The following is a 19,352-nucleotide window of genomic DNA, read 5'->3' as shown; positions in this document are numbered from 1 at the left end:
CAGGGTAAGCTTCAACAAGAATGCCTTTGTCTCTGCTCCTGCTCATATGAAAGAGAAGAGAACAAGAAAATGTGGAATCCTCTATGTCACAGTATAGAGATTCCTTGAGGTGTCAGAGGAAAAGAAAAGTAGAAGACAGAAGTAGAAAATTCGAACTTATCAAAGAAGATGGAGTTCGAATTTTGCATTAAGGAATATTGTTAGTCCATAAATAGAAGGATGTGAGAAGAAGGGAAGTAATTTTCGAAAATTAAGTAAAAGATTTTGAAAACATTTTGAAAAACACTAATTGATTTTCGAAAATAAGAGTGAGAAAGAAATCAAGTGATTTTTGAAAAAGATTTTGAAATTAGAAGTCAAAAAGATTTGATTGAAAACTATTTTGAAAAAGATGAGGTTAAGAAGATATGATTGGTTTTAAAAAGATGTGATTGAGAAGATATGATTTGAAAAACATTTTAAAAAGATTTGATTTTAAAAATTAATGACTTGCCTAACAAGAAAAGATATGATTCAAACATTAAACCTTTCTCAACAGAAAAGGCAACACACTTGAAATGTTCAATCAAATCATTAATTGTTAGCAAGTATCTTTGAAAAAGGAAAGAAATTGATTTTGAAAACATTTGATTGAAAATATATGATTTGAAAAAGATTTGATTTTGAAAAACTTTGAAAACTTGAAAAAAAATTGATTTGAAAACAAAATCCTCCCCCTTGTGCCATCCTGGCGTTAAACGCCCAGAATGGTATCCATTCTGGCGTTTAACGCCCAAAATGCTACCTTTTTGGGTGTTAAACGCCCAACCAGGTACCCTAGCTGGCGTTTAAACGCCAGTCTGTCCTTCTTCACTGGGCGTTTTGAACGCCCAGCTTTTTCTGTGTAATTCCTCTGCTGCATGTTCTGAATCTTCAGTTCCTTGTACTATTGACTTGAAAATAGAACCAAGATCAAATAAACAATACATGCAAGACACCAAACTTAAAATTAGACACTAGACTCAAACAAGAAACATAAAATATTTTTGGTTTTTATGATTTTGTAATTTTTTTGTGCTTTTTCGAAAATTATATGGAAAAGAAAATAAAGGTATCAAAATTCTTAATGAGAATTCCAGGAATCATGCAATGTTAGTCTAAAGCTTCAGTCTAAAGGAATTAGACATGGCTAGCCAAGCTTCAGCAGGACATTGCATTCAAGAGCTAAATTGATGAAGATCAATCAGCTTTGGTGATGATAAGAACATCACCTTGAAATACTAGAATTCATTCTTAAGAACTCTGAAGAAAAATACCTAATCTAAGCAACAAGATGAACCGTCAGTTGTCCATACACAAAACAATCCCCGGCAACGGCGCCAAAAACTTGGTGCGCGAAATTGTGATCACTACACAGCTTTGGTGATGATAAGAACATCACCTTGAAATACTAGAATTCATTCTTAAGAACTCTGAAGAAAAATACCTAATCTAAGCAACAAGATGAACCGTCAGTTGTCCATACACAAAACAATCCCCGGCAACTAACCAGCAAGTGCACTGGGTCGTCCAAGTAATACCTTACGTGAGTAAGGGTCGATCCCACGGAGATTGTTGGTATGAAGCAAGCTATGGTCACCTTGTAAATCTCAGTCAGGCAGACTCAAATGGGTATAGTGATAAACGCATAAAGCATAAAGATAAAGATAGAGGTACTTATGTAATTCATTGGTAGGAACTTCAGATAAGCGTATGAAGATGCCTTCCCTTCCGTCTCTCTGCTTTCCTACTGTCTTCATCCAATCCTTCTTATTCCTTTCCATGGCAAGCTTATGTAGGGTTTCACCGTTGTCAGTGGCTACCTCCCATCCTCTCAGTGAAAACGTTCCTATGCTCTGTCACAGCATATGGCTAATCAGCTGTCGGTTCTCGGTCAGGCCGGAATAGAATCCAGTGATTCTTTTGCGTCTGTCACTAACGCCCCGCCTGCTAGGAGTTTGAAGCACGTCACAGTCATTGAATCATTGAATCCTACTCAGAATACCACAGACAAGGTTAGACCTTCCGGATTCTCTTGAATGCCGCCATCAGTTCTCGCCTATACCACGAAGATTCCGGTTAAAGAATCCAAGAGATATTCACTAGAGCCTTGGTTGCTTGTAGAACAAAAGTGGTTGTCAATCACCTTGTTCATAGGTGAGAATGATGATGAGTGTCACGGATCATCACATTCATCAAGTTGAAGAACAAGTGATATCTTGGACAAAGAACAAGCGGAATTGAATAGAAGAACAATAGTAATTGCATTAATACTCGAGGTACAGCAGAGCTCCACACCTTAATCTATGGTGTGTAGAAACTCCACCGTTGAAAATACATAAGAACAAGAGTCTAGGCATGGCCGAATGGCCAGCCTCCCAAAGAGGGTTCAATCATCAAAGTATGATCAAAAGATGTCAAATACAATAGTAAAAGGTCCTACTTATAGAGAACTAGTAGCCTAGGGTGTACAGAGATGAGTAAATGACATAAAAATCCACTTCCGGGCCCACTTGGTGTGTGCTTGGGCTGAGCAATGAAGCAATTTCGTGTAGAGACTCTCCTTGGAGTTAAACGCCAGCTTTTATGCCAGTTTGGGCGTTTAACTCCCATTTAGGTGCCAGTTCCGGCGTTTAACGCTGGAATTTCTGAGGGTGACTTTGAACGTCGGTTTGGGCCATCAAATCTTGGGCAAAGTATAGACTATCATATATTGCTGGAAAGCCCAGGATGTCTACTTTCCAACGCCGTTGAGAGCGCGCCAATTGGGCCTCTGTAGCTCCAGAAAATCCACTTCGAGTGCAGGGAGGTCAGAATCCAACAGCATCTGCAGTCCCTTTCAGTCTCTGAATCAGATTTTTGCTCAGAACCTTCAATTTCAGTCAGAAAATACCTGAAATCACAGAAAAACACACAAACTCATAGTAAAGTCCAGAAAAGTGAATTTTAACTAAAAACTAATAAAAATATACTAAAAACTAACTAGATCATACTAAAAACATACTAAAAACAATGCCAAAAAGGGTACAAATTATCCGCTCATCACACATACACATGATAAATGGAGGATTTGCAGGAGGGAAATCACCAAATCCTCGTGTTAAAGGCATCTCAAAAAAGTGTATCAAGTTGGAGAACATAGTATAATTTTTGACTTACCAATAATATCATTCACCAAAGAAGATGAAAAATGGGTGACATCGGGCCATGACGACCCTGTGGTTATTATAATGATCCTTGATAATGTCAATCTCTATAGAACTTTGGTGAACCAAGGGAGATTAACTGACATACAATTTAAGTCCGCTTTTGACAAGTTCGGACTAGAAGAAAAGGATTTGAAGGCATATCCAGACAACCTTTTTGGGTTGAGAGACACACCAATCTGACCTCCTGAATTCATCTCTTTCACTTTTGGTAAAGGTAAAAGATCAAGAACGTTAAGTGTTGACTACATTATGGTAGATGTCATAACCGCTTACAATGTTTTAATAGGTTAAACCACTTTAAACTGACTAGTTGTAGTTGTCTCTATATCCCACCTATGTATGAAGTTTCCAACTACAAAAGAAATAGCCACCATAAAAAGTTAGCCAGAAAGTGTTACAATGAAAGCCTCAACTTAAGAGGCAGTACATGTGGTAAAGAAGTCAATACTATTGAGCTCGTTCGAGTCAGGAAGAGCTACATCCCTAACCTGAAAGAAAGATAGAAAAAGTACACATCGGGGATCTTGCTGAAAAGCCAACTAGTATAGAGGCCAAACTGGAGGAAGGTCTAAAAGAACAACTCGTTAATCTCTTACAAAGAAACTTCGACCTCTTCACTTGGAAAGTCTCTTATATGCCTGGTATAGACCCCGACCTCATGTCTCACAAGCTCTCGACCTGTTCAGCAAAAGCGATGGAAGCTCGATCCTGAAATGACACAGGTCATGGAAGAACAGGTGCAACCCTTATTAGAAGTTGGGTTTATAAGAGGGGTAAAGTATCCTTTGTTGCTGGCTAATATGGTCCTTGTAAAAAAGAACAAAAAATGGAGGATGTGTGTTGATTACATTGACCTCAACAAAGCTTGCCCCAAAGATCCATACCCTCTCACCAGCATTGACACTTTGGTTGACTTGGCTTTAGGGTATAGATATTTGTCCTTTTTGGGCGCATGCTCAGGATATAATCAGATCCCGATGTATAAGTCGGACCAGGAAAAGACTGTCCTCGAGAATGATATGCGATTTAAAACTTTACGAATTTTCCTGGGTAGATGCAGTGGGTCGGCGCTACTTGCTCTAGGTTGAGATTTGATATTCTATTAACCCTTCATCGCAAGTTGTGACCTGCCACTTTATCTCTCCGAATTTCCCCAATGAGATGAAAAATATTTAATGCATGATTATGAATATATACATAGACTCTTGGGGATGCACGCTTAGGGATAGGGTTGTCCGCAGATCGAATCGGATCGGATATGGCCGAAAATTCGATCCGATCCGCACAATTTTTATCGGATCGGATCAGATATGATATCCGCGCTTTTTAGTGTTGGATTCGTTCCGATTTGCGGATCGGATCGGATCGGATATCGGATATATCCGCATAATTAAACCTTCTCTTTTTAATCATATGTCTATGTAAAAAAATTCAATAAAAATATTTCTTTCATACTTTTAAACTTATTTATTCCTAAAATATTTTAATCAAACTCTTTCTAAATAACAAAAATAAAATAATACAATATATGAATAATAATTACTAACTAAAACATACAAACAAGTAAATATAATACCAAACATATATATTTTTTTATTTTTAATTATTGTGCGGATCTGCGGATCTGCGGATCGGATACATGGATATAGGACAGATATCCGCGATCCGATCCGCAAAGGGTGTAGATCGGATCCGATCCGATCCGATCAATTTGCAGATCGGATCGTATCCGCAATATTTGGATTGGATGCAGATATTTACCGTGGATCTGTGGATACGATCCGATCCATGAACACCCCTACTTAGGGACTGTCTAGGGTTTGCTACCTGACATGTTGAGTTGGCTATATAACGACAAATATGACTCATCAACCATAGGATAGACATACATCATTTGCATATGTTTGATTTGTGTAGGGTTTGCTTAATTGTAATGGTTTGCCTAACTGTATATGTACATGATTATATGCTACTTGCTTTACTTGAACCTACTTGTGTATTACTTATTTGTATTGCTTGTGATTGCACACCTGAGATGTCCCTCATGTTGGTGTCGGTTGACGCTGAGGGCTAGTCCTATTCTGCTTGAAGAGTTGTGAAAAGAAGGGAAAATGTTGAGTTAGATTCAAAATCCCCTATGATAGTTGCCTAATTATGGATTTGTGAGAACTTAGGATGGATATTGTGATGTATGGAGTTTAAGATTGCTTAGTGAGTTCCTGTTGCCTTATGCAGTATCTATTTAAAGTGGTGTTATTCCACTTGCTTCGGGTTATGGTTTGAGATTCTGGGGTAGATGCAAGGATGGTGGCTTTGTCTCGCTTGCTTCCAGTTTGTATTTGATCTCTTGGGGTAGATGCAAGGATGGTGGTTTTATCCCACTTGCTCCTAGATGTTGACCCTCCATCGCAAGATGTGGCTAAACACTTAAACTTTTCCGGATATTATTCCTCCAAGAGATATGAATCCCTCTTGAGGGATATGCGCACACAAGAACTGTCCAGGGTTAGCTACCGAACATGTCAAGCTTGGCTGTATAACCGACAGATGATATCATCAGCCATAGGGCAGGCATACATTATTTTTATTTGATTGAATTGTTTGGGATTGCTACTTGTCTTGGCTTGTTTAGTTGTGTATATTAAGTGACTATGTACTAATTGTTTTACTTGAATCTACTTGTGTATTACTTGTTTGTCTAGCTCGTGTTTGAACATCTGAGAGGTCCCTCATGCTACTGTCGTTAACGCTGAGAACTGTTCTATTTGGAGTTTCAAAAGTTGTGGAACTTAGAAAAAGGTGAAGTAGATTAGAATCTACTATGATAGTTACCTAATTATGGATTACTGAGAACCTTATATTATATCTATTTGACATTTTTACTGTACTGGGAACCCATGGATCAAGGGTTCTCATTCCGTATATATTCCTTGAATTTTCAGATATATGTCCTGATGCTCCGTAGTGAGTTGGAGTTCATTTGAAAGACGGCGAAGGTTAGTTTGAATTCTGTTTTGTATTTTGCTTAGATTTCTCCCCCTTTATTTTGGAAAACTTTAATGATGTATATGTATATATTTTCTTTTGAAACCTTGCCTATAGAGGCTTTAATGTATTTTGGGGAGAGATAGAACTATTAACTGTAACCCTAGCGGACCTAAACTTCGCAGGTCGTGACTAGTGGCTATCATTCATATGTTTTTGTGTGTGTGTATATATATTCTGTCTTTATCCTATTCTTCCTTTAAGTTTTATTTTACCCCACTTTTCCAAACGCTTTATATATTTCGATACATGTGTGCTTGTGCTCGCAATTTTCTTTAATTCTTATTCAGACTTATCGTTTATTAATTTCTTCTAACTATATATGTATTAAACTCCATCTTGAGTCGTACCACCTTATTATCATTGACTTATGACTCGAGCATAAGAATTTAGGGTGTTACATAATCTACAAAAAACCTGTTTCAAATCCATGCTAACTTAGACATCGGAGTCTCTTGCAAGTTCCATCTCTTACCTCCTCACGAGAAACTCGGACGACGGCACCTTGACTCTAAATCAAGTTGAACACTGCCTTAGAAGGAGTCTGAACATCACGTCCAGACCCAAATATAACCTAATTTAAGATAACCCTCGGAACAGGATTTAAAAATATTTTTCTAACTTATTAAAAAGGGTTTAAAATTAATATTTAATTTTAAAAATATAAAAATAAATAATTATTAAATATTCAAAATTTATCATAAAAAATAAGTTAAATAAAAATTAAACACCAAACTATAAGTACCATAAAATTCACCATATATTTATAATTGAAATCAACCATTAACATAATTAAAATACTAGAATACCTTAAATTTTTCTTTAACTATAATCACTAAGAAAATTTTCTTTTTCTTTTTTTTTCCCTCTTAATGTTTCTCATAGCATTAAGAAAGTTGTATGTATTATTCATTATAGTAGGGCCTACCTAATTCAGAAGGGAATCAACCTCAAAGATAGAGAGAGAAGCTGGGGTGGGAAAACAGCTAGATAAAACAACAAACCACAAACTTTTTTTTTTCTTTTTTTCTTTTCTCGCCTTTTAAGACTCAAAATTGAGCTGTTTTGCTTTCTCTGTTTTTGCTGCATCAGAGATTCTCTTCCCACCCCTATTCAAGTCAAAGAAGAAAGATTAGGGGGGGAAAAATAATTTAAATTGAAAAACATAAATAAATTGGAAAAAAAAAAGTTGGTATGAAATGTGGAAGAGGCACAGCTCATGCCTCATGGCATATATTCCCCCCAACATAACCCCACTTATGTTTCCTGATATGGAGTGAGAGATATCATAGAACTGCACCAACAACTCCAACTTATAAAAAGAGAACTCTAGTTGCCACATATTGGTTCATAGCTAAAAGGATCAAAAGATTATCATCACATATATATAGATGTTACACCACATTAACAGTAACTCATCCACAAAACAAAGAAAAAGGAAAAGGAAAATGGAAATGGATATGGAAAAGATGCAAAATCAAAGTGTGCATTTTGTTCTATCCACTGATGCAAAACCAAGGCTTAAATGGACTCCTGAGCTTCACCAAAGATTCACTGAGGCAGTTCATCAGCTTGGAGGTGCAGAGAGTGAGTATTATTTAACACAAGCTTAAGCTTAATTGGTGAAGTTGCAATTTTGAGATTAGACTTTTGAAACTTTGCATGTTTGTCTGCAGAAGCAACCCCAAAGAGTCTTATGAGAGTGATGGGGATACAAGGACTTACTTTGTACCACTTGAAGAGCCATTTACAGGCAATTTTCCCATTTTCTTTTTGCAACAGATACCATAACTCTTTGTTCATTATTTGCTGATTCTGGGAATCAATCAAAGTTGTGACTTGTTTTGTGAATTTTGATTATAGAAATATAGACTTGGGAAAAGCCACCAGCTAGAAACCTGTTCTGACAACCAACAAGAAGGTGAATTTTTAGTTTATATCTAACTAATTAGTGGCATGATTTATGGTTTCCTAATCAAAGGAACAAATTTTGATCCCTTTTTTATTTTGGATCCAGATTGCAGAAAAATCAAGAGCAGTCATGGTCATTGCAGCAAGGAAAACAGTGTTGGGGAACAGAAACAAGTCACTGAGTATTAGTTTGAAACTGATCAAATGTTTAAGTTCCTTGTTGATAATCGCATATAGATTTTTATTGATTGAGACATTGAGTTGTGTGCTTCTCAGGAACATGAAGATAGCTCAGGCTCTCCATATGCAAATGGAGGTACAAAGGAAACTTTGTGAACAAATTGAGGTAGCACATATAATCTGAATTGAGACTCACTAGTTGTTACTTTTAATGCATGAGGGTCATGTTAACGAAATTTTGCATGGTGAATTCAGGTGCAGAAACATTTACAGCTTCGAATTGAAGCTCAAGGGAAGTACTTGCAATCGGTGTTAAAGAAAGCGCAAGAGGCGCTTCAAGGATACAATTCTTCCTCAATAGGACTAGAACTCACAAAAGCAGAACTCTCTCAACTAGTTACAGTAATCAACAATGCTTGTCCAGGTTCTCCAATCTCAGAACTCACAGAAACCAGAGGGTTAAGTTTGAGAAGTGATGACGAGAGGAAACAAGACAAGGGAACCATGTGCTCATTGGAGAGTTCTTTGACATCTTCTGAAAGCTGTGGGAGAAAGGAAGAGATACACCAGCCAATGGAAGAAGAAACAAGATGGAACTTGAAAAGTTTTAATGAAATTTCACTTGAATTTCCCTTTGAGGCATTTCATCAAACAGGTAAAGGGCAAAGTGGGGATGACTCGAGTAAAGAAGAAAGAGTGAGAAAGAGAAATGTAAAAACTGATTCTGAAGGTAGCTACTGTGTTGAGCAACCATCTGGGAAAAGATGTGGCAACAAATTGAGAAAACTTGAATTTGACTTAAACAACCAATATCACAATGACACGGACTCAAGATGAGAGAAAATACTAGACTTAAAAAATCCCCGAGACATGTTATTTGAATTCATTTTATCTCATATATCGAGCCGACACATATCTCCAACTTGAAATGGGATGCGAAATTGTGCGTTGACTCGTTTATGAAATAAGATGAGTACACACAACAGTTCTCTAATTGCTATTAAGCTTGTGGGAACATGACAATGGTTTGTACTTTTCTATTATAGTTATTACATGGACATGTATGTGCAGCAAAATCATTACTGGGGAAAAAACAAATAATCAATATAATATGTATATTGTATATTTTATTATAATGAATAGAATGAACAATTGAATGTATATTTTGTTCATGAAAAAAAAAGGGAGTGTATAATATATACATATGATGATATGATCATATCTATGGCAACAATTTGGTAGGGTACCTACTGGTATAATTATTAACAATAATAATGATCCTTCACAAGGACCTACCAGAAAAATATGAGTTGGTAACATCTAACACAGATTATAATATTCCATTTTGGAACCTTTTGTTTTTGTTTTTTTCTTACTTTTCATTTGCATTGAAATACAAAATGATGAGATAGAAGAACCCATCTAAAATGGGAAGAAAGAAATATATAACCTAAAGAAGAATGAATGATGAGTTAAAACCATGCGCAATTCAAAGAGAAAACCAAGAATTTTGTGCCACTGATACCTTTCTCAAATTCCAAATCAATAACATTGTCCACTACTTATTAAATATAACTCCTAAATTGTTGATAAATCGTTCCGTACAACATACATACCAAGGGGCAGATCACCGGTTTTTTGGTTTAAAGGTTTGTTTTATTTATCTCATTTATAATATAAACGAAATAAATATATATATCTTATTTATAATGTAAACAAAATATATACACACTTATGTCGTTTACACGATAATCAAGATAAGGTTTTAGACATGTCTATATAAAAAATTTGTTCACAACACCTCTTTTATCACTTTCATTGTCCATTACCTTTATTTCTCTCTTTCTCAGACGTTTCTCTTGATATTTGTGAGATACTCTAACTTTATGGCGTGTGCGTAAATGCACGAGACGAAAATATCAACCGTCTGAAAGCGATTTAGTACCTTGCGGGAGCGATCGACTTCAAGGTTAGTGTTGTGGTTTTTCTCTTTTAAGTAATTGAGTATGTAATTATTATTAGGATACTTGTATAAATTCAGTGTTGTTATACATGTAGATTAAGGGCTTGTTTGCAATAGCATCGATCATTGCCTGATAATAAGCTGAATTAACCGCATTAAATGGCATAAAGTCATCAATCATCCATCTCGCAATAGCAATATCACACTTCTCCACAACTTCTTTACTTTGGAGAACACTTTTGATAGTTGGTTGAGTTCTAGGTGTTGGTGCCGATGGAAAGAAAAGATTGTAATCCCTTGAGTTGTTTTCCATTTCTAGAGCTAGGTGCTGAAAGCTTTGATTTTTGTTGTTGTCGCATCTCATTACGTTCAATCTCATCAACTTCTCTTTCAACTTTATCACAAGTATTATAACTTTCTGCATATTCTTCTTGAGTTTTCCTTTTCTTGGTTTGAAGATCTTCAATGTTTTGATTGAATTAGTGTCACAGTACAGCTGACACCTTTCGACATGCCTCAATATCTCTACATTTTTCAACCAAATGATACTTAACCTGGTTAATTCCTCCACCCCTAATAAGTTTTTCACAATAAATACATAACATGACGGTTTTTTCTTTATCCACAACTTGTTTACAATGGCCACATGTAGGATTGGTTTTTCCTCTATTACTAATTTTTTGAGTTCCAATTGTTGCATCAGGAGTTGATCCTTTTTTTGTTGGAAAGTTGGTATTTTTGATGGTGTATTTGATGAAACCATCCTAAATTTCTAATTAATCAGGAGTAAATGACTAATCTACCAGAATAATTTACAACAATAATCTACTAAGAATGATATACATCAGCAACCAAATATAACAACAATATATTACATATAACAAGAATATATTACACTATAATCAATAATATATTACAACAACATAAAACAAAAAATTGAACAATCTAACATAAATCAACAAGTTATAAACTTATAATCAACTAAATATTGTCAACATAGATAATCAACATCATTAATCAATTATTCTAACTGAAGTACTAAATTATTAAAAATTTGAAATACTGAATAACTTATAAAAAAACAAAAATACATACCTTATGGCTAATGCACCGGTGGCAGAGAAGAAGGAGACCGGAGAAGAAGCATAAGGTCGTCGACGACGATAGGGACAGTTGGATGACCGGACTGGCAAAAGGAGGACGATGACGGACACACAGCGGCACAGGACAGGAGGCGACGAGTCAAGCTACACAGGGGCCACCCAGACGACGACTCTGAGTAGCAGTAGCAGATGACGTCGCATGGTTCATGGAGGTGGCACTGGCTGTGGTCGGGACCGTCGGGTGGTGCAAGAAGCGCTGAACTTGAACGGGTGTCTCTCAATCTCAGTAGTTTGAAGTTTAGGACTTTGGATGTGGAAATTGGAAATCGAGTTAGGATTTCAGGATTTTTAGTCTTTCATTTTTTTTAAATAATGGAAAGTTAGAAATGACGCCGTTTTATTTAAAAAAAAAATAGTTCGAATCGGGTCAAATTTTTTCGAACCTACTAATTCACCAATTTTTATCAAATTCGGTCAGTTCAAACTGAATCTTATCAGTTTTCTTTTTTGTCTAATCAACTAATTCATACAAACTAATTTATTGTTGGTTTATTAGATTTTAATTTCGGTCCGACCGAACGAATCAGTCCGATTCTAATAACACTGCATGTATGTATATTTTTAGACCTAGTCTTTAAGTGCGTATATGTTTAACATCATTATGATGCGTAAAAACAACTTTGGCAAAGTAGATACTAAAACCAATTATTGGATAGCACAATTATTATTTTGCACCTAATAAAAGTCATAGATAAGGGGAAGAAGAGTCCTTAATTGGTACTTCTTTTCTGTTGTTGTATCATATTCATGGTCGATAGAAGCCATAATATTAATACTGATTAATAAACATGATAGTCATATATGGTGATGGCAAATTACAGTTCTCTTTCACCCCCGAAAAACTTTTTTCTTCTCTCCCTCTTTATCCATAACTTGATGCTATTTTATGCTAAGCAATTTCTTCCACTATGTAGCACAATTTGGTAACGCGGGTCCCCACTAGTTTACTTTAATTTAATTATTTATCATCCTTCTCAAAGCTAAGACCCTACTTTAAGTATGAGTTGGTAACTCCAAATGCATGCAATTATTATGCTTTGAACCCATTTTCACCTAAATGCAATTATACCAAGAGCTTGTTGCCCAGGCCATATAAATCCGAATAATTCTCATTTTTTGAACCTTTTTTTCTTCCTTTTTTTCCTCTCTCTTTTTTTTTTTTTGTTTGGTAATAACAGGACGTACTTACAAAGATATGATTATATGAAATTAGATTTTAAGAGTTTTGAAAGAATAAAACAAATAGGTGACACTATATAATACAAATTGTTTTACTAATTGATCATTTAATCAATATATTGTTATCATAGTATAATATTCAAATAATAATAACAATAAAGATAAATTAAGTTAACTTTCGTATGTATCATACTCAACTTCCTTTGATGAGATTAGTGGGTAGTGTTTACTAGGATAATATCACATCTTATAAAATATTAAAATATCACAAAAAAGTTTAGCATAATTTTATAAAGAGTTTTTATAAAGCCATTTAATCGTATGTACTTCTTTGAATAATTATTTATATAATTAAAAAAATTATTTTTACTGATTACGTAATATTATCTAATATTATATTATAATTAATAGTGTATCAAAATTAAATTCGACGATAAATATAACGTGTAGCATTATCTATCATATAAAAATATATGATTAATGACTACTATATACAAAAAGTATATATAAATTAAAACAGCTGGTTAGAGGGAAAAAGAAACAGTATATTTATATCCGAAACAGACAACGGTTGTCCCAAAGAAAGGAAGACCAGAATGATTATCAAAACCATGCGCAATTTTATATTTGATTTCTGTGGAAACTTTAATCAATTGGTGTCACCCGCCAAGAGAAAATCCAATAATTCGTATAGCCCACATTGGTAAATAAAATCATACCCATTTCTTCTACTTACAACAAACCAATTGTAATTGCTATTACACATGGAACCCGCACAAGTTAAACAAGCTCATAAGCTTCTCACAGCAATTTTGTTGCTCTCATTTGCTAATTTTGGATTCTCTTTCCCTTCACAACCTCAAGGTAATAAGTCTACAATTTATTTCATGTGACTTTTTTAGTCACAACGCTTGTTATATGATTTTTTTTATTTATTCGAGAAATATTAAGTGACCAACAATTTTATTGTAATTTTTATATTTGAACCAACACTAACCAATTTTATATTATTTTCAAATAAAAGTGTTAACCCCTTGTATTTCCATTTTGTTAAGAAGTAATTTGTTATGTTTGGTAATTGAGATAAAATGCATATTTAGATATAATGAGCTAGAAAATTTGTGAATTTCTAACTTAAGTTTGGAAAAATATAGAAAATGTATAAAATTTATTTCTTCGGACATTGTCTTGTAACTAAATGGTTTTATAAGGGTATACTCTTTAATAGCTAAAAGTAGAAGGCTTATTCCATAAAAGTTTCAAACGTTTTTTTTCCTAGTAAAATTTCCTTAAACAATTTCCCTTTTTTTTATTGGTTCTAAACTAGAAGTTCTACTGTATAATGTAGCCAGCAGAAAATGGCACATGACTTCAGATGTTAAAGAAGTATCAGGGAAATCCTATGACTACATCATAGTTGGTGGAGGAACATGTGGATGTCCATTGGCTGCAACACTGTCCCAAAATTTCTCAGTTCTACTCATAGAAAGAGGTGGTTCACCATATGGGAATCCCTATGTAACTGAAAGAAGGTTCTATGGATTTCCACTGATTCAAACAGACAAATACATGTCAGTGGCACAGTTCTTCACATCACAAGATGGGGTTGCGAATGTGAGAGGAAGAGTTCTTGGTGGTTCTTCAGCTATAAATGGAGGGTTTTACAGCAGGGCAAGTGATGAGTTTGTTGGAAAAGCTGGTTGGGACAAGAAAATGGTTAAGGAAGCTTATGAGTGGGTTGAATCCAAGGTTGTTTTCCCACCTTTTTTTCTTAGTCCTTGGCAATCTGTGGCAGAGTTTAGCCTCCTTGAATCTGGGGTTTTGCCGTACAATGGGTATAGTTTGGAACATGTGAAGGGGACAAAGATTTCTGGGAGTGTGTTTGATGCATTTGGAAAGAGGCATACCTCTGCTGATCTTTTAGATGCTGGGAACCACAAGTCCCTCACTGTTCTTGTGAATGCCACAGTCAAGAGCATCATCTTTGATCACAATGGTAAGGAGGGGCAAAAGAAATTAAGGGATTTTGTATACCTTTATTATTTATATCCGTATATTTTCAATTAGAAAATCTTTGGGTTAATTAATTGCATTTTATCCCTTGAAAACTTTAACATCATGTGCAATTTAACCTTTGAACTTTAAGAATACGCAAAGCAACCCATTTTGGCAATTTTTTCATCAATTTTTAACATGGTTTATGGTTTAGAGTGTCAAAGTTATAACTTGGGGAAGTTCAGGTTAACAATTTGTACATAATCTGAAGCTCAAGGGACCGATTTGCGTATCTTTTTATTTTTTAAATGAGGAGTAAAATGCAAATGATATAAAATTCAGCAAAAAAAGTTGTAATTAATTCCAAAAATTATGCATGAAAATTACCCACTAATACTAAAATGCACCTGAAGTCTCTCAGTAACTAGCTTGAGTAGCTTCAATACATATAATAGTAGCATTTTCCAGTGACCAATTCATTATTAAATCTTTAGAACTTTAACCACTGAAATGATCCAGGAACCAAGAATGAAACAAGAGCCAAGGGCATAAGGTTCATCGAGAGCCATGGCAGCTTGGAACAAACCCATGAAGCATACATCAAGAAACACAAGAATTCAAGAGGTGATGTAATATTGGCAGCAGGTGCATTAGGTAGCCCCCAATTACTATTGCTAAGTGGCATAGGACCAAAAGAGCAACTCAAAAAGTTCCACATTCCATTAGTTCTTGACATGAAAAATGTTGGGAAAGGAATGCAAGACAATCCATGCATAGCAGTATTGGTTGATTCGAAGCCGCAGAACAGAATACCTGATCCACCACAAGTTGCTGGCATAACAAGTGACTTAAAGATTATAATTGAAGCAGCAATATTACCCTTGAGTTCTAATTCAACAAGGGTCAATGTTGCTGCAAAGATAGCATTCCCTTCCTCAAAAGGGTTTCTTGAACTGAGCAACACAGACCCAAGATTGAACCCTACAGTGAGATTCAACTATCTAGCAAGTGAAGATGACATGGAAGAATGTGTCAACATGACTCAACTACTTAACAAGATTGCAAGGTCGAAATCCATCGCGTTCTTCCTTGGCGAATCGAGCCAGAACAAATTGGCATCCGCCGAGGATGATATGAGAAAATTCTGCAAGAAGAATGTTAGAACGATTTATCACTATCATGGGGGTTCCCTTATTGGATCAGTGGTTGATAAGGATTATAGAGTTTATGGTGTGAAGGGTTTGAGGGTGTTGGATGGGTCAACCTTTTCAGAGTCACCAGGGACAAACCCAATGGCTACACTGCTTATGCTTGGAAGATACCAAGGGATCAAGATTCTGAGAGAAAGGGAAGGGATCAAGTGATTCAAAACAAATTATTATTCTTGTTAACATGTTTTGCAAAAATCAATGTGTGTAAACAAATAAAGTCAGCATATAGGAGCCTAACAAAGTCTACTTTTCTTTTTCTGGGAAGTTTAATGGAAAAAAAAAAAATGCACTTTGCAAATCACAATTTTACTTCTACATTATAGAGCGGTTGCTAATTTCTCATAAAGTAATTCTTGGCATACAAGTGATTAAGGCTTGTAAGCCTTACAAGTTCAATTAAAACTAACGCTCAAAATACGCTTCGAACCATTCTTCTTTCTCTTCGTCTTCTCCTTCTTCTTTTCTTTCGTTTCTTGCATTCTCTTTCTCCTTTTTCTTCTTCTTCTTTTTCTTCTTGCTGCACGTTCTTCTTCATCTTACTCTTCTTCTTCTCCTTTTCTTTCGTTTCTGCACGTTCTTCTTCATCGTCTTCCTCTTCTTCTTCATTTACGTTCTTTTCTCTCTGTTTTATCTTTTTTTTTCGATTTTTCATGGTGAAATCGTTTTTGAAGAAGAAGAAGAAGATGAGGAGGAGAAAGAGAAAGAGAAAGAGTTCTGAATTATGCATAAGATGTATTTTAACAAATTTTGAGTGTATTTCTTTAAATCCTTTGGGTGTATTTTTTGTAATCCTTTGGGTGTATTTCTATAATCGTTTGGGTGAATTTCTATAACCGTTTGGGTGTATTTCTGTAATCCTTTGGGTGTATTTCTGTAATCATTTTGGGTGTACTTCTGTAATCGTTTGGGTGTATTTCTGAAGTTTCATTATCTTCAAAAGGATTACAGAAATACACCCAAAGGATTACGAAAAATACACCCAAAGTATTTAAGAAATACACCCAAAATTCGTTGCATAATTCAGAACTCTTTCTCTTTCTCCTTATCTTCTGCTGCTTCTTCTTCTTCAAAACGATTTCAAAGCTTGATTTCAGAAATCATGAAAATCGAAAAAAAACGAAGAAGAAGAAGAGAAAGAGGAAGAGAAAGAAGTTCTGAATGTAGCGCTATGAGTGTAACGCTTTGAAAACAGGAAACGTTGAATAACGCATTAAAAAGCCTAGTAACTTATAAGACTTGTAAGTCAAAAAGACTTATATGGATAGCACTCCTCTTTCCCATAATTTGAAATTGCATTGGATGTATAACTACAGTTCCGGTTACTAAAAGCGCTACAATTAGCAGAGCTAAAAGCCCTCCTAATTTGAAAGAATATTTAGTACCTCATCATTATGAATGTGAAATGAAATTTTAAATTAAGAGGATTTATAGGTTCAGAATTCAACAGCATAGTTACTATTTCCACTTCAAATTCATTAATTAACTTAATCATTTTAAATAAAAATTTGGAAAAACATTAGTTGATAAAACTCCACTGTCCACTGAGCTGAAAAGAATTGGGTAAACAGAACCAGAAAAATAAAAAATCAGCGACTTATTTATTCCCACAATGATATGATACAAACAATTTTGTGCCTGTGTATCCTGTACATAATTTTGACCAACACTGTAAAAACCCAACATTCTCAGCCGACCAAAAAATTGAAATTTAAAAAAGGAAAAAAAGAACCCTAATTTTCTGCTTCAGCATCACCTCCAGCAGTTGATGATGCATAATCACCCGAATTAGGATCATCATCACCACCACCAGAAGAATCTTGATTTTGATTCTGATTGTGATTCTGATCGTCGTTATGTCTCCTACTAATACCCCTGTTAAAAGAAAAACTAACCCAAACTTCACCATTACCGATTCTTCTCCTCTCTCTTTCTCCTCCTTCTTGTTCTTCTTCTCCTTCACTATCCCTCTTCTTCCCTTCATCTTTTTCCTCAACCGGCATCTCGTACCTGCAAACAGGGCAAGTTCCATGCATCCCAAGCCACTTCTCAATGCAATTCGGATGAAACCTGTGCTTACATGGCATCTCCTTAACCAAAGCACCAACACCAAAATCCTCCAAACACACAACACACTCTCCTACTTCAACTTCACCTTCTTTGATTACAAAGCTCGGCATGGCGTCAATGGATTCCTTCGTAGCTGGAGGTCTTCCGGCTTTGCTGCTGTTGTTAACGGCCATGTCGCGAAACAGAGCTTCGAGGCTTGAAGCGCCGTCGATGACAACCATGCTTTGCGTGAAGGGGTTTACTAGTATGATCCTCTCTCGGTTGGGAGTATCGGTGATCCTTTCTCCCGTTTCGTCGTTATCTTGGTTTTGCGATGAAGAATCCCGAGACTGAGAATCAGAGAAGCCAAAGAGGAAAGGCAAAAACAGAGTCATATCTCTGGTTCTAACAAATCTTTCGAAAACGTCAGGCTCGGATGCCATGGAGCTTAAAAGGACGCAAGGTTAAATTGGTAAATTAAGAGAGCGGAGGGCTTTTGGGGTACTTCGTGGGATTGGGTGGTGGGCTGTGAGGGGGTTTTATTTATGAGAGGGAGGAGGGAAATAATGGTGCGCGCACACTGAAATGTTTGAGAATGTGGTGGAAGGATCTGGAAGTTTTGGTTGTTGGAAACTTGGAATGTTAAGAAACGTGGTTATCTTGAGTATTTGACTATGCTGCTATTTTCAGCTTTTCTTTTACCGGGGAGCCAGATATATCTAGGCAATGATGAGGTGTCCCTGCCCACACGCTTTCTTACCGTGGCCTTGTCTAGCCATGCTATTAATATTTTGTTCAGAGGAAATAAATTAACATTTTAAAAATTTAGTTAATTTGTGTTCTAAAAACATATATCAAAAATATAATAACAATTTTTTTTTTTACTTTTTTTATATATTTAATATATTAAAAATATAGAAAATTATTTTTTAATTTTTAATAAATTTTATTTATGATATTTTAAATTTTTTTTAAAACATAATTTAGCAAAACTTATATATTAAACAAGGTTCTCAAAATTAGATTAGATTTGGTCTTTGAACATCACAATGGATCCAACAAACAAATGAAAATTTGAATTAACTAAAAGATAATAAAATAATATTTAAATTTATAAATAAATTAAAAAGTAACGAAAATCCAAAAATTATTCAATAATTAAAAGTTCTATAACTCCAACATTTATATTTTATTTGGATTGATGATGAAAAATAAAAAGAAAGAAAATAAAAAAAATTAGAAGAAAAAATAGAAAAGTAGTGATTTGTATGCAAGTGATACATTTATCTCTATTATTCTAAAGATACCAGCTCCCTGAGAATATTAGTAACTTTAGGCCTATTAGTTTTTGTAATATGTGGTATAAAGTCATAGCTAAAAATTATTGCTACTATGATCAAGAATTTTATACCTTATATTATCTTTAATACCC

At 35.0% G+C, this 19,352-nt stretch overlaps 3 protein-coding genes across 3 annotated transcripts; 2 read left to right on the top strand and 1 right to left on the bottom strand.

Moving 5' to 3' along the window:
- The first annotated feature begins 7,469 nt into the window (after positions 1-7,469).
- LOC130979388 (myb family transcription factor PHL8-like) lies at positions 7,470-9,541 on the top strand. The gene is made up of 6 exons (XM_057902819.1): positions 7,470-7,859; positions 7,949-8,025; positions 8,136-8,193; positions 8,290-8,365; positions 8,460-8,529; positions 8,619-9,541. Exons 1-6 carry the CDS (start codon positions 7,664-7,666, stop codon positions 9,198-9,200), a joined length of 1,059 nt encoding a protein of 352 aa, XP_057758802.1. The 5' UTR covers positions 7,470-7,663; the 3' UTR covers positions 9,201-9,541.
- Positions 9,542-13,356: 3,815 nt separating this feature from the next.
- LOC130982202 (protein HOTHEAD-like) lies at positions 13,357-16,183 on the top strand. Its single transcript, XM_057906095.1, has 3 exons — positions 13,357-13,532; positions 14,017-14,664; positions 15,183-16,183. The coding sequence occupies exons 1-3, from the start codon at positions 13,433-13,435 to the stop codon at positions 16,025-16,027; spliced, it is 1,593 nt and encodes a 530-aa protein (XP_057762078.1). The 5' UTR covers positions 13,357-13,432; the 3' UTR covers positions 16,028-16,183.
- Positions 16,184-17,453: 1,270 nt separating this feature from the next.
- On the bottom strand, positions 17,454-18,567 carry LOC130979243 (E3 ubiquitin-protein ligase MPSR1-like). The gene has a single exon (XM_057902629.1). It carries the CDS (start codon positions 18,361-18,363, stop codon positions 17,605-17,607), a length of 759 nt encoding a protein of 252 aa, XP_057758612.1. The 5' UTR covers positions 18,364-18,567; the 3' UTR covers positions 17,454-17,604.
- Between the last annotated feature and the right edge of the window lie 785 nt (positions 18,568-19,352).

This window comes from Arachis stenosperma, chromosome 5 (genome assembly GCF_014773155.1).
Source record: "Arachis stenosperma cultivar V10309 chromosome 5, arast.V10309.gnm1.PFL2, whole genome shotgun sequence".
NCBI classification, from domain to species: domain Eukaryota; kingdom Viridiplantae; phylum Streptophyta; class Magnoliopsida; order Fabales; family Fabaceae; genus Arachis; species Arachis stenosperma.
This window is presented reverse-complemented; position numbering and strand designations above follow the sequence as displayed.

Excerpts from the sequence above, each read along its gene's own strand:
- LOC130979388 (XM_057902819.1), top strand. The coding sequence starts at position 7,664 with ATGTTACACCACATTAACAGTAACTCATCCACAAAACAAAGAAAAAGG. Across the intron at positions 7,860-7,948 it reads TCAGCTTGGAGGTGCAGAGA|AAGCAACCCCAAAGAGTCTT; the intron begins GTGAGTATTATT and ends GTTTGTCTGCAG. Across the intron at positions 8,026-8,135 it reads ACTTGAAGAGCCATTTACAG|AAATATAGACTTGGGAAAAG; the intron begins GCAATTTTCCCA and ends TTTTGATTATAG.
- LOC130982202 (XM_057906095.1), top strand. The coding sequence starts at position 13,433 with ATGGAACCCGCACAAGTTAAACAAGCTCATAAGCTTCTCACAGCAATT. Across the intron at positions 13,533-14,016 it reads TTTCCCTTCACAACCTCAAG|CCAGCAGAAAATGGCACATG; the intron begins GTAATAAGTCTA and ends TGTATAATGTAG. Across the intron at positions 14,665-15,182 it reads CATCATCTTTGATCACAATG|GAACCAAGAATGAAACAAGA; the intron begins GTAAGGAGGGGC and ends GAAATGATCCAG.
- LOC130979243 (XM_057902629.1), bottom strand. The coding sequence starts at position 18,363 with ATGGCATCCGAGCCTGACGTTTTCGAAAGATTTGTTAGAACCAGAGAT.